General features: G+C 37.9%; 1 protein-coding gene across 1 annotated transcript; it reads left to right on the forward strand.

The window, feature by feature from the left end:
* The first annotated feature begins 5,840 nt into the window (after window positions 1-5,840).
* LOC123888429 (Werner Syndrome-like exonuclease) lies at window positions 5,841-7,126 on the forward strand. The gene is made up of 2 exons (XM_045937493.1): window positions 5,841-5,933; window positions 6,015-7,126. Exons 1-2 carry the CDS (start codon window positions 5,892-5,894, stop codon window positions 6,597-6,599), a joined length of 627 nt encoding a protein of 208 aa, XP_045793449.1. The 5' UTR covers window positions 5,841-5,891; the 3' UTR covers window positions 6,600-7,126.
* Window positions 7,127-14,956: the final 7,830 nt, after the last annotated feature.

Consider the following 14,956-nt stretch of genomic DNA (forward strand, 5'->3'; position numbering starts at 1 on the left):
ATCAAGTGTTTCGTTTGGCTAACCAAGGCTTTAGACCATCTCCAATGGTGGTACTTATATTTTTAAGTACTAGTACCTAATAGGTACTCCCATTGGAGCAAAAACAAAATTGTACCTAATAGGTACTAGTTCTAAAATAAGACATAGTACCTAAATAATTTTTGTGGGACCCATTTAAAATTATGTTGAGTTATTGGATAGATGTGCTATTAGTGGGACCAATTTAGAACTTTTGAAGAGATTTTGGGTTGGAGGGAATGAGTACTTATTATGTACTATTATTAAAAAAATTATAAATGAATGATGTGTACATGTGGAGCCACTTAAGTACTCAAAAATGAGTAGCTCCATTGTGGATGCTCTTAATTTAATGGTTATACTATCTCAAGTGTGATTAATGGTTAATTTCCCTTTTCAAAGTCGTCTAGAAAATACAAAAACGTTGATAGTAGAAGCTAGTAGTAGAGTAGTACTACTCCTTCCTTCCATCCCAAAATTTTTGTTTTTTTGGAGTTTTGCACGGAGATTAATAAATAATAAGTAAAGTCATTTTTATCCTTACTTTATTAAGAAAGAGAAAATATATTTAATTAATGTTTTAACTTTTATAAGGGTATAAATGGTAAAGTATCACTAAATGTGCATTGGTTTATTAAATGAACTAAAATTTTGGGACAAAAATAAAAAGGTAAAAAGACTAAAGATTTGTGACGGAGAGAATAGTATAGAAGAAGTTGTAAGTTATGTTTTCTTTTACTGTCACGTCTACTACTAGTTACAGTACTAGTAGTATAGAAGAAAGAAAGCGTCAATTAGAAAAAAGAAAACTCTTCATAAACAGTACATTTTGAATATTTGTTTTATGATACTAGTATTTCTGTATTGTGTGTTCTTCCATTATGGCTTCCATTGAAACTGAATCAGTTGAACAAGTTGACAAAGTTACTTTAAGAGTTTTGGTTGACAAAGAAAAGAACAAAGTTGTGTATGCTGAGGCTGGAAAGGATTTTGTTGATGTTCTCTTCAGCTTCTTAACATTGCCTTTAGGTACTATTGCAAGACTTGTGGCTAAGGAGGACTCAAACATTGAAGCATTTCAATTTGGCAGCATTAGCTCACTCTATCAAAGTGTCTCTGATCTTGATGAACAATATCTATGCTCACAGAATTGCAAGGAAATGCTACTGCAACCAAGGAATTCTATGGAAGCTTATTGTCGACAGTTCAAACTGAATATAGACGACACTGAACCTATGCCGTACTTCGTGTGTGAGAATTGGAATTGTAGAAGAAAGGAAAGAGGATGTCTCTTGAGCATTTTTAGGAACCAAAAATGCTATTGTGGAAGAGTATTGGACAGAGAAGTATTCCCTAAATGTTTAAATATTGAAAAAGGTTTTGTAAAGGAAAATGCTACTTTTATCATCTGTGACGATCTTTGTGTGATGCCTAATGTTTTTGGAGCAAGTTTAAATCTACTTCAAAAGCTTGGAGTCGATACTATTGACGCTATTGAGGAACTATCTGTTGATATCGACAAGAAACAGGCATGTTTTTTCAGCTTCTATATCATCTATATATATTTTCTTTGAATATTTATTTTTTCTAGCTAATTGATTACTGTTTCTTATTAAATTTGTATAGGTAGTCGATCTTCTCAAATTATCATTAATCTCAAAGACCCCTTTGACAGATTATATTTTAAAGAAGAATCAATCTGTCGATAATTTGAACCTAAGAAACAATGTTGAGTTTCTGATTGGAGAGCTAACATCTGACGAAGATAGGCAGATGTCTGTGAAAGTTATGTTAAGAAAATCAAATGAACAAGTTCTGTTTGTTGAAGCCGAGGCAGATTTTATTGACTTTGTTTTTAGTCTTCTAACATTCCCCTTAGGAGGAGTGTTGCATATGCTTCAAGGATTCTCTTCTTTAAGCGGCATTGATAACTTATACAAGAGCTTGTCTGATTTGAGTCCAGATATATATTTAATGTCAGAGGGACTCAAAGACAAACTATGTAAGCCTCATTGCGCCACACAATTTGAACTCAGGAACCAGATATTACCAATTGGTGCAGCTTCATTACCTATGAATTATTGTCATACTTACTATGATTACACAAGTAGGAGGTCTGCTACTGATCTTACAAAAGAAATATTTTATTCTCGCAATAATAATATTTCTGAAGAAAAGTTTGTACCATTTAAATTGGTTGATCCCAAGTCGTCTACTGCAAAATCATCCTTTGCCAAAGGACCATCGATGTACATGGTGACAGATGACTTGTTTGTGAGTCCAATGTCTTCCATTTCTACAGTGTCATTTCTAAAAAGATCAAAAGTTACCCTATCTGATTTGGAGGAAAGAGTTATCAAAATTGGCGTCAAGGAGGTATGCACATGTTCTTATAGTTTATTTTTATTTGCTAACTTTACACTTACTTTATGGTTACATGTTGCACAGGGTCTCGGCATTCTGAAAGCTTCGTTGATATCAACATCTGCTTTGACAATTGGTCTTAACCAATTTATAAAAACCGATAAGGTGAAGAAATGACTGAGTTTTCCCTTCTACAGTATAGTTGTATTGGCTGTTAGAGATAGAAAACCTAACCAACTTAATTTTGTTTATAAGGACATACAGGCCTCAACATCTGCCTTTTCTGCCCCTCAAGGTGTGGTTACACCAGAATCTAACTCCGAGGCATTAGGAATAGATAATGGTCAAAGTTGGAGTGTTCGGCTTCCAGATGGTTCAAGTGGGACTCAGGTTGTCGATGTTCCAAGATCTCCTTTGGTGGAAGATTTGCCCCTGCCTGCTAACATACAGCCACAGGTAGCAATTTTTTTTATTTACCAACATCTTTGTTAATATATGGCTATTGCTAAAAGGAATTTTCTTTTTGCAGAAGCCAAGCATGAATGTTGCAAAAAAGGTTAGTTTGTGACTCATGACATTATACTATGTTATATATAATGATATGTGGATGTATGTCATATTTCTGTTAACTTTAGCTGCCTCGATTATTTTTCATTTCTTCTATGGACTTTTACATACGTTTTGTGTTTTTGGTCTACACGAGCGGACACATGTGGTTTTTTTCTTACATCATTTAGATTAGACGTGTCTACGTATCTTTGTCTCTTATATGTATCGACGTTTGAAACGTGTATGACACGTCTGAAAACTCAAATAGTGCCTCAATTTCTTCTTATTATTCTTCTCTAATTTTACACACCTTATAATCTCTTTAGACGCATCTCAGATACAACTATTTCATTTAAAGATGTGTAGAATAATAATACTACAAGACTTAAAGATGTATAGAAGTAATGATGACTAATGACGAGAGTTAAAGATATTAAATTTGATATATTTGTAATCAAACAAAATGTTCAATTTAGATACATTTGTCTATTTTGATTGTTAGGTATTTTAGGAATAAAGTGTCAGTTGCAGCGGTGTTGTATACTGCTAATATTACTAGTGTCGATGTCTGTGTCCATATCGTGTTAGCTATATGTGTCTGGCTCTATGCTTCAAAAGTTTTTACTGTTATCTCTTTTAGGAGAGGAAGCTAACACTGGTTTTTCAATTCAGGGGACTAAGAACAAGGTTCCTGTATCGGCTTTGCGAAGGTCATCTAGGAAACGTAAGTGTACAAATGGTTGATGGAGCACATGATACAAAAAATGTGGCAAATGGTGCCTTGTTATTCTTAATTCCTAAGAGTATGTTTGGATTAATGTTTGAAAATGTATTTTTAGTTTATTAAGTTAGACGTCTATAACATTTGAAGATTTGCCATGGAAGCCACTGGCGACAAGCATCCAGCTTAGTTTTGATCTTCAAAATATTTTTTGTGTGCTACTTGGTAGTAATCTGTCAGGTATTGGGTGCAAAATAGCAAGGGATGTAGACTGATATATTTGTAATATGACAAAACTCAGTTTTGATTTCTGCATACATATGTGAGCTTAGATTTTGGGCTGCTTTCCTTCTTGAACTTGTCTAGCTATCAATTCAATATTGGAGGACTACAAACATTCTAAACAGCATTTCGAAAAAAATAAACTCTAGTCTTGTTCCGACTAACTTTTTGACTCGATGATAGTAATGATATCATTCGCAAATGCCAAATGCGAGATATGATGACCTCCCCTAACTAAGCTAGATAGGCTTCCAAAAACCCCTGGCCCATAACAATATTCACCTCATTTCCCCTGGCTCTAGACAAAGAACAAGAAGATAGAATCCATTGTCGAATACCTCTGGATGAAGAAAACTCGTCAAAAGCCCCTCATTTCCCACAAATCATACATTTTCTGCTCAAGGTCTGCCCTATATATTTGTAGGACTAAAGCAAATTTTAAAGTGTTTCCACTAGACTCAATCTCATGATCTCTTTATGCCCATCAAAGGCATGAAAAATGATACGAGAAATTCGAAAGATCTAATATAAGGAATGAGGGCTACCTGTGGAAATACATTGGTTTCTTACTCGTATAAAGGAACTATTTCTTAGCAACTTGGACAACTTATAACAAAGTTTGTCTCGCCTATCATAAGGAAGATAGGACCTTCACAAAAGGCTTTATAAGCAATCTGCGTTTGTGATCTCATATATTTCACTTCTCTGACATATCTTATTGATGACTGCCTCATCTTTTTGCAAAACGTCGCTCCACTATGGTAAAGTCTAATATTGTGTGTTTGCCGAAAGTTACAATAGTCAAATTGAACCCTCGAATATGTTCGAAGATATCGGAATGATTTCAAGTTTCAAGGAGAATTCGCAAAACTTTGTTTCAATCGAGACTTGAATGGATTTTTTCGTATTTTGACCGGAGAATCTATCTGAGATGTTAGCGTCGATATTCTGACAAAAAAGTTAAACACTCCATACCCTTGGAGATAGGAAAATAATAATGAACTCTGACACATAAATTATTTTATTACATTTGTAAACTTTGATCACCTATAGAAACTTTTGAGCCTTGCTAATGTGTGCCATAACGTTAAAGAACTCAAAAGTACAATTATTGTATTGGAAAATGCAATACTTTGACTTTTGAAAAGTGAAATACATAATTTTTAAGAAGAATATTTCTATATTAAGTTGTTTATCATGTGCCCTTAGGGCACATTTTAGCTTTTGCCGAAACTTTTTATCGATCATTCTCTCTAGTCCGGGTATAAGCGAGTTTATTTTCATAGATTCGTTTAATAATTAATATATTTGATCCGTAATAAGAAATTGTTTCCTAAGGAATTGTTTCAGATATATTAGGTATTGAATTTAATGAATCCAAAAAATATATGGAGTAATTTATAGAAGTGAATTGTTTTTGTCCTAGTGAGATTAACTCAATTGATAGAGATATCGTATTATATAGGTAAGATTTGAAGTTCGAACATCAAACACTCCAATTTTACACAAACAAGTATCAAACACTCTACTTATTCATTGATTGAATATGAAATTGAGTGATTTTTTTTTTGTTTACAATGAACGAGATCGAACTCATGACATGACCTATAATGTACTATCCAAACCCCTCACCATCGGATCAAAATATGAAATTGAGTGAAGTTGATGTTTTAAAAATTAGATGGATCAATTTATTTTTATATTTTTGATTTATTAATAATCACAGAAAATCAACAAATCAAATATCCTTCACTTTAGTAAAAAAAATAAAAATCAGATATACGTATTTTTTTCCGAAACAATCCATTAATCCCGTGATTCCCTCCCTCTACTCACTCACTCACTCAAACAACCCACACTATATTCCTTCTTTCTCCCCATTAAGTATCAACACTTCTTTCCAAAATCAACCTTCTTTCCCTTCTTTCTCTCACAAATCAACCAAATTTCAATCACAATGCCAATTTACCTAGTTGACAACAACGGCGCACCCATCAACATCCAATCCCCAAACCCCAATCTCCCAACACCTCTCAACATAACCCTCGTTGACCACTACCTCCCATACGACACCCACAACACCTACGAAATCACAATCGATTCATCTCACACAATCCAAACCCTCTTAACCTCATCCCCTTCCCAAGTCGATTCCTGGCTCCTCCAAACCCAATCTCAATCCCCTCTCCTCGTCGGTCTCGACATCGAATGGCGTCCAAACTCCCAACGCGGCCAATCAAACCCCGCCGCCACTCTCCAACTCTGTACCAACAACCGCTGCCTCGTCTTCCAGATCATCCATTCCCCTTCCATTCCTCCTTCCCTTCTCACCTTCCTCGCTAACCCTAACAACAGATTCGTTGGTGTTGGAATTGAAGCTGATGTTGAGAAGCTTATTGAAGATTATGATATGAGTGTGAGGAATTTTGTTGATTTGAGGAACCTTGCTGCTGAGGTTCTTGATGATAGAGATTTGTTGAGAAGTGGGATTAAAAGTTTGGGTGAACGTGTTCTTGGGAAAATTATTGAGAAACCGCAGAGGATTACGAGAAGTAGATGGGATAATCCTTGGCTTAATGCTGATCAAGTGAAGTATGCTACTATTGATGCTTATGTTTCGTTTGAGATTGGTCGTCGTCTTTATTCTAATCAGGTTATTGAATGAATAATCACCTTATTTTTGAGCTTATGCCAAATGACTTATGGAAATAAATAATTTTTTACTTATTATTATAAGTTTTCATGGTAATTTATGATTAAAGCAACTTATAAGGATACAATTTTTGTAAATGAAAACTTATGAAATAACACAAACATTTATTTATTTGCATAAAACTATTTTCATAAGCTCAAAAATAAGTCAAATTCGACCTTAATGTGTTTCTATTTATCTTTGACATTTGTTAGTAGTGTTGTTACTTGTTAGGTTTCAGGTTAAACAATTGGGACTTTTTTAAGTCTGTGAATGTGATGATGATTATGATGGGTATTCTGGATTAACTAAAGTAGTTTCAATTTCAGGGGATTATCATTTGTTCCACATTATCAAGATAATGTTTCTCTATATCTAATCAAATACTGAGTAATTAGAATTATTCAGCCATTTATCTATAGTATTACTGTATTTCTTATTCCACTGTTTACAAAGAACATTATTTCAAGATTATGGTGGGTGCCACACTTGATTCCGAAGGGGATCAACACAAAATTATTGAGGGCAACTGTGCTAATTACTAGTATTAACTTGAATATGTCCATGGATGCCATGATTTTTGTTATATAAAGGAGTCTTATAAAGAGTTGAAACATCTCAATTTTTTTTTTCTTTTTCACATCAGCATTTTAATTATGTTGACATCCTAATGTACTATAATTCACTACCATCCATCTAAAAGTATTTTATTAATATTAAAAAGAAAAGAAAGAGTAGGGGACATAAATCAAACCCACCAAAATATGATTAACAAAAGCAACAATTAGGAAAACCTGATTTTCATTTTATTTTTAAAATCATAGGTATTCTTTGCGTGCAATTATGGAGATTAATTTCCTCGAGGTAATTGAAATTCATTTGATGGGTTGATATGTCTGTTTACGTTGGAATTTGGTAAACAACCGCTAGTTTAAGTATTTAAACTCGCGAGATCAACTAGTAAATCTCAGGACAATTTTGTGTTTGTTCGTTTCAAGAAAACGGTTTGAAGGTTCATTTGAATAAGGAAACGAACACTTAGGAATTAAAATATTTTAAAGCATACAAGAGAAACTAATTCGAATCGCCTCGAAGCAGCAGTTTCTCAAGCAAGTATCTGGATTCAGACTTAGAAAAAATTACTGGAAAACAAATTGCATTGCATTGAATGAAAAACAATTACAAATAAAGATGGTTCACAAAACATACATTTCTCCTTCGAATTCCGTTCGTTCGATCGCTGAGTACTTAGAATTTTTAGAGAGAATGTTTGTATAAATTTTGTGACCCTTGTTCAGAATGAAAAACTACTATAAATACTACTACTAAGTGGTAACTGTTCTTCGATCATCTGGACGCTCCTCCATTTGCCACGTCGACCACGTTTTCCACTTTCATCTTTCATTCCTTCAGCGCGCGCCAAGGCCTTTTGGGCCGTTCGTTGTTCCTTCTTTGGGCTTGGCCCAGCTCTCCATCGGTTCGATTTCGCGCTTTCGATAGCTTCCTGGCAGAACCAAAATTGGACGCATTATCCATATCTTTCGAAGCGCTCTTTGGCTTCGACCTAGCTGGCTTTCGACGCCACTTTTGAAAGTTTCATTTTGACAATATCACCTCCAAATAAATATTGGACCCACCAATTATATTTAATTGATAAATACCAAATTTACATCCAACAAATTGCCCCCCAAAAATGCCATTTTCGACTGTGTCTATCGAAAGAGGAAGTGGCGTTTTTGAAAGTATTAATGGATATCTTTCTTTTCCATTTATCTCTCCTATCGTTTAGGCTGCCATTCAAAACTTTGGATTGGCTCCAAAACTTGTTTTTTTTTTTTTTCTTTTCACCTGTCAAGGGGTTTGGACACTTGTCAACATAAGAAGTTGAAAAACTTTGCTATTTTCCTCAATCTGTGTGCCTCTATAAATAGCCAGATTCTTCCTTTATTGCGTTTTTCTCCAATTTTCGCTCTGTCAACTGTTCATCTTCTTCTTCATCTTCTGCGATTCTTTCTTGAATTCTTGCTTTCAAAAGACTTCTTGTTCTCACCTTTCTGCTTATCACCCAGTCATCAACTTTCTTTTCACTCGGATTTTCCTCAACCGTTGCAAACAACCTGCGATTCCCAAATTTAACCCTAATCACCATTCTTTCACGCCATCTTTATACCTTCATCAATGGCGTCAGATTCAGGTGTCAGAAAATTCCTTCCTTACGCCGGTAAGTGGACCGCCGCCACTCTTTCCTCTTACGACACGGATGTGGTTCCAGAACCATCATTGCGTTTAGACTTACAAAAGTTTTGGGAAAATCAATTAATCTTTCCTTATTCTGTTGATAACCTCGTGCATGCATTTGGGGGACCCAAGCCAAGTGATAAAAGTCGGAATTCCAAGGTTTTGTCTATTTTTCCTGTTTATAAGCCTTGTGTTCCTAGGGTTTTCATTAGTGAACCCTATAATTTTAGCTATATCAAGGCGCCTAACAGAGTGTTTCGATCAGCTCCTTCTTTGAATGATCAATACCTTGGCTGGTTAGACAGGGTACAACGTGATAAGGCTGACATTTGGCAAGCCTGTGGTATTTATGACCTTATTCAGCTTTCTCGGACAGGCCTTAAATATCAGCAAGAGATGATTATTGCTGCTTTACACTTCTTTGAGTCTTCCACCAACACTTTCCACTTCGAATGTGGCATGATGACTCCTACACTGCTGGATGTTGCTGCCATTACTGGCTTATCGCCTCTTGGCGACACTTACGATCCTTGCAAAGCTTCCGACACCATCAAATTCGACTTTCGAAACAAGTCTTACTCTAAATACATCGTGGAGAATCGAAAGACTAGTGATGAAGTAAGTGACGAAGAACACATCGCTTTCTTAACCTTATGGCTATCGCAGTATGTCTTCTGCACTCAATCTCTCCAAGTAGCCAAGAAATTCATCCCTATGGCTATTCAATTACATGAGTGCCAGCAATTCAACTTCGCTCGGCTTATTCTTGGATGTCTTTATGAATCCATGAGGGATGCTTGTGAACATCTTAAAAGAACAGGTGATGGATCCACCTTTTTAGGTGCTGGCCCTTTCTGGTTACTGCAATTATGGCTAACTGCCACTTTTCATGCTGAGCTTGACCTTTTCTTGCCTGAGCCATACTATGAGGAATCAAGAACACGTCGAGTCGAAGGCACGAGGTTGGCGAGAATGGTGCCTAGGGAAAGAGGCCTTGGTTATGATGTGGCTTTCCAACAGTATTTTAATACTTTTCTCAGCCTGAAGAAGTTCAAGCCTAGCTTTGCTCCCTTTGTGGATAGGCCACTTGGTCCTCCTTGGTTTACTCACAGATTTCCTTCTCCACCAGAATTTGAGATGGTAACCAACAGCATTTGGAATGCTTACTTGATGCCTACAGTCTTGTCTTGTCGAATTGGCTTGACCTCTGGAGATTTTGGATTAGTTGGCTACTTCCCAAACCTGGTGTCTCGCCAATTTGGCTTAACTCAAATACTCCCTAAGAGCATATACTTGGAAGAAAGGGAGGTTTGTTTAGGCAAGCATGGCATGACAGAACCACAGTTCCATTCATTCTTGAACCACTTCAATCAGCCTTCTTATGAGCTTACCCCATTCGACTTCGCTCCCTCACATGCCTGCACTAGGGAATTTTTTACCTGGTGGTCTCGACACTATGAAGGACGCCTGGTTGACAAGACTGCCTTACTCACTGCTATCTCTAATGGGTTCGACTCATCTATTTTGAACAAGATTAAGTCGAAATTGAACGCCAGAGGTACCCTTTTAGTTTTACTTTTACTTGCATCATTTTTACCTTGCGTGCTTTTCTCTTATGCGCACCTCTTCGATGCAGGGAGTAAGTCGAAGGCAGGTTCCAGCGACTCTAGCAAGCCTCTTCCTCCACCACCTAAGGTTGAACTAAAGGTAGGCCTTTGCCTTTTTTGTGGCTTCTCACACTTTTGTAGGATGTCCATATTAACTTTGATATGCCCTTTCCAGATTGCTTCGCGCAAAAGGTCTCATTCAACTGAAACTCCTTCTGTTTCGAAGAAACAAAGACCTATTCCAGCCACTTGTTCGAGTGCTCCAGATAAGGTATCCATTTAGCTTAAGACTTCTTTTTCTTTTGTCTTGAATGTGAACTTACTGAACTGTGGCCTGTAGGATATTCCTGTCCTTTCGACCATCCCTGAGCAGACTAACACTGCCACTATTCAAGATCTCCCTCATAACGCTGAACCTATTACTGATGAGAAGAAGAAAAAGAAGAAGAAGAAAAAAGAACACCAACCCAACCAAGAAGGTACTCCTGAACACAAGTCCTCTGAGATTGAGGCACAACCTGATACTCTGGCATCACCTGAGGACCCTCCTTTAGAGCAATCGGAGAGGAAGAAGAAGAAGAAAAAGAAGCACAGAAAGTCTCCTGCTGCAGCCACTGTTGTCGAGGCTTCTGCTACTGCAAAAGAAACAACTTCACAGCCTGAAGCTTCTGCTACCCCTCAAGCCCAAGTAGGCCATTCTTACTTCTTATTACTTCTTCAGCCCTTGACTGTGTTACTCATTCTTTCATGGTTTCATTTATTTCAGCCAAAAAGTTCTGCCCAGGTTATTCCTCAAGATGAGCCTGCTCCTAGCAAAGCGGCTGAAGGGATGGTCGAAGGACCAAGTGGTACGCATCCTGCAAGTGTGGCAGAAAAACCTTCATCTCCTCAGCCTGTCGAAACGGCCGTCCTTACTGAAACCTCATCACCACCCAAAGCTCCTGGCTCGCCTCACCACGCTTTCGAAGATGATACCCTTAAGCCTAGCAATGAAGAGGACCAACTTGATCAAGGCCTACCGCAACAAAATCCTTTGACGAACCCTGCCCAAGTATTAGCTGAAAATGATCCTCCAACCAATTTTCAAGTTGACCCTGCTGCCAACCTTTCCAGTGAACACAGGCCAACCGTTGATGGCGAACATTCCACTACCAATCAACCACAACCAAGTGGGTCAAACCATGAGTCTAGTTCACCCAGTGCTGGCACTTTCGACTCTGAAGATGGGAACTCCTATATTGGTGATTCACTTGGTGAAGAGGGAACTTCCGTGTCGAAACCTCCTCCTACTGTTGTCTTACCGGCTGAACTTGCCAAAGAGCTAAGAGATTTAACCCCGGCAGATGCACTCAACAAGCTTTTATCAAGTCATGGCGCCTCTAGCTCTGCTGTTGGGAACACGGAAGATAAGGAAGATGCACTTGCGCAAGAACAGTTTGAGCACGAAATCAGATTTAGGCGAGAGATCCTTAATGGGGATATGCTGGGCCTGCTTGAACATGATTCTTCTATATACTACAATATCAAAGCCCTTTTTCGCAAGCTGCAGAACCCAAGGACTGACGAAGCCATGTTCCTTCTAGTGACTCAGGCTGAAACCTTTTTAGAACAATTCGTTAGTCAATCTCAGCTCCTAACCAGGACTAGCAGCCTTTTGACATCTCTGCTTGCCACCCAGCAACACCATTTCGAGCAAGCTAATAGTTGCAATGCAGAGGTTACAACTATCAAGGCTGCCTCTGATGAAGCTCTTAAGCAACTTGTGGCTTGTGAGAACAATATTGCTCAATGGCAATCTGAAATCGAAGCGCTGAAGGAAAAGGTTCGACAGGAAGAGGCTAAGATGGAAAAGCTAGCTGCAGTAGCTATTGAAGCACAAAAGGTTAAGCTTGATGAGCTGGCACGTGAAGGTATCCAACACTACAGTGATGGTCTAGCTGTCCAGAAGCGAGTTGAGCACCTTGCTAGTGATAAGGAAATGCTACAACGTAAACTGGCGTCCATTCGAACTCAGTATTACCAATTTCAAGCGGCCAATCGAAAGCCTCCTTCAACATCTCAACAACAACCTTGACTTTATAAATTTTCTTTTTTGGTCTCAAGTTTTTTTTTTTTTTTCTTTTGGATGTCGTAATTGTAAATCTTTTAACACTAGCAACTGTCAAACAATTTCGTACACGCCTTTTGAATGCATGCCCGTTTTGGCTTTTTAATGCTGCAGGTTCATATATTGGCTGAGTATTTTATTCCTTTGTTGTTGTTTGCTTTCCTTCTTTTGGGCCACTTTCCCAAGCCTTATTAATGGCACTTTGTAAGGAATGAAGCGAACATGTTTCCAAAGCAGTCAACATAATTAACTACATGGCTTTGAGCATTAATGCAATGGCATTTCCTATGCAAACTGAACGTGGTTAGTTGTAACTGCCTAGCTATTAACGCGTATTAATCCTTCTATAAATACCCACGCCTTGCAACTCTTTTGTTCAGCACTTTGCACCAATTAACGCATCAACACCTCTCCACAAAGAATGGATAACAAGAAAGATCTTCCTTCCTCTACCCCGGGCTCAAGCACACCACGTCCTCTTGGAAGGGGACGAATCAAGATTCCAGCTTCCAAACCTCCATGCACTAGAATCCTTCGCCCTAGGCCGGCACCAGCCAAGGTAGTAGAAACCATCATTCTCTCTTCTGATTCTTCAAGCTCTAGTTCAGATGATGAAGATGAAGACTACCTCAAGTTCCTCAGTACCCTAGAGCCTGATGAAGAATACCCAGGAACTCCAACTCCTTCTTCTGAGGATGAAGACTCTCAGATCTCAGAACTTTCCAATTCTGATTCAAAGGATGAGGGAACTCGGGTTCAGGGTAAACCCTAAGTGTTTATCTTTCAACATTCAACCATTTCTTGTATTTTCTTGAACATTCTTGAATGATTGGTTGTATTGTTGATTTTATATGAAATAAAACTTGATTATTGGCATTTCCTTTTACCATTTCGCAAATTTTATTCTTGCGTTATTCATTTTTTATGGTTATTTCTTGCAACATTGGCTTGTATTTCTTTAAATATTTGCCATTCATGTTGACTGAACGTTTCTCAGGAGTTAACTCTTCAATCTCATAAGCTCCATTTGACAAAACTTGAGAAATCTTAAATGGTCCTTCCCAATTGGGTGACCATTTTCCAAAGACTCGATCTCGTCTGTCCATGGGGAGGATGACTTTCCAAACTAAGTCTCCTACGTCAAAGAGTTTGGATTTAACCCTTTTGTTATATGCTCTAGCAATTCGTTCTTTTTGTCGAATCAAAGCATCTAACGCCTGCAACCTTTCCTCATCCACGTCTGTTAATTCATCTAACATTATGTTCTCATAGTGATCAGGAGGTAGTTCCCATTGCCTTTGTACTCGAATCGACTGCATCATTATTTCAACAGGTAACACGGCATCGTGACCATATGTTAGTCGAAAAGGTGTCGAACCTGTTGACTCTTTAGGAGAATTCCTACATGCCCATAGGACTTGGTCCAGGGTCTTATGCCAATTCTTTGGTTTTTGGGCAACGTGCTTTTTAATTAAACTAATTATAACCTTGTTGGCTGCTTCAACTTGGCCATTTGCTTGAGCATAATAAGGCGTCGAAGTCATTAGCTTAAAACCTGATTGTTCAGCAAAATCTTGCATCTTTCGACCAACAAACACCGTTCCTTGGTCAGTAGTGATCGTCTCAGGAAGCCCAAACCTATAAATAATATGGTCTTGGATAAAACTGATCACTGTTTCCTGATCCACATTTGTTAGGGCAACAGCCTCTATCCATTTGGTAAAATAATCAATCCCAACTAGTATATAGCGCTGGTTCTTGGATGACGCGGGCCTTATCTCACCAATTAAATCTAAAGCCCAGCCTCTAAAAGGCCAAGGTTTGATAATCGAATGCAACTCACTGGCAGGGACGTGTTGTATCCCCGCGTGTTTTTGACACTCTTGACAACCTTTCGCATATTCTATGCAGTCCTTAAGCATGGAAGGCCAATACAAACCCTGTCGAAACAAAAGCCATTTCATCTTGTGGCCTGCTTGATGGGCACCACAGGCTCCACTATGGGCGTTTGAAACTGCTACATACGCTTCGTTTTCATTTAGGCATTTCAACAAAACCCCTTCAGGAGTCTTCTTAAATAGTTCATTTCCCATGATTGTGTAATTCAAAGCTCTATACTTAACCTTCCTATCGGCTGTACCTGTTGGATTTTCTATATATTTAACAATGGGTTGTCTCCAATCCGTGTCAGCCAAATTGTCAATCACAAAGACTTCAATCATTACTTCATCAAAGTGTGCATCAGCCATTTCGGACTCCCTTTCGCCATTTGGTTCATTTGCCCCCAGCTGATGGGGTATTACCTCACTTGAGATTAGTTTCTCTTTAATTTCAACTATCTCATCTAATTTTTTCCCTGTTACTTTATAACCAGAAGC

Source organism: Trifolium pratense, linkage group LG6 (genome assembly GCF_020283565.1).
Source record: "Trifolium pratense cultivar HEN17-A07 linkage group LG6, ARS_RC_1.1, whole genome shotgun sequence".
Lineage (NCBI taxonomy): Eukaryota > Viridiplantae > Streptophyta > Magnoliopsida > Fabales > Fabaceae > Trifolium > Trifolium pratense.

Bases quoted from the DNA above. Each gene is read 5' to 3' on its own strand.
- LOC123888429 (XM_045937493.1), top strand. From the start codon at position 5,892: ATGCCAATTTACCTAGTTGACAACAACGGCGCACCCATCAAC. The intron at 5,934-6,014 runs ATCCAATCCCCA...GACACCCACAAC, and splicing joins ACAACGGCGCACCCATCAAC to ACCTACGAAATCACAATCGA.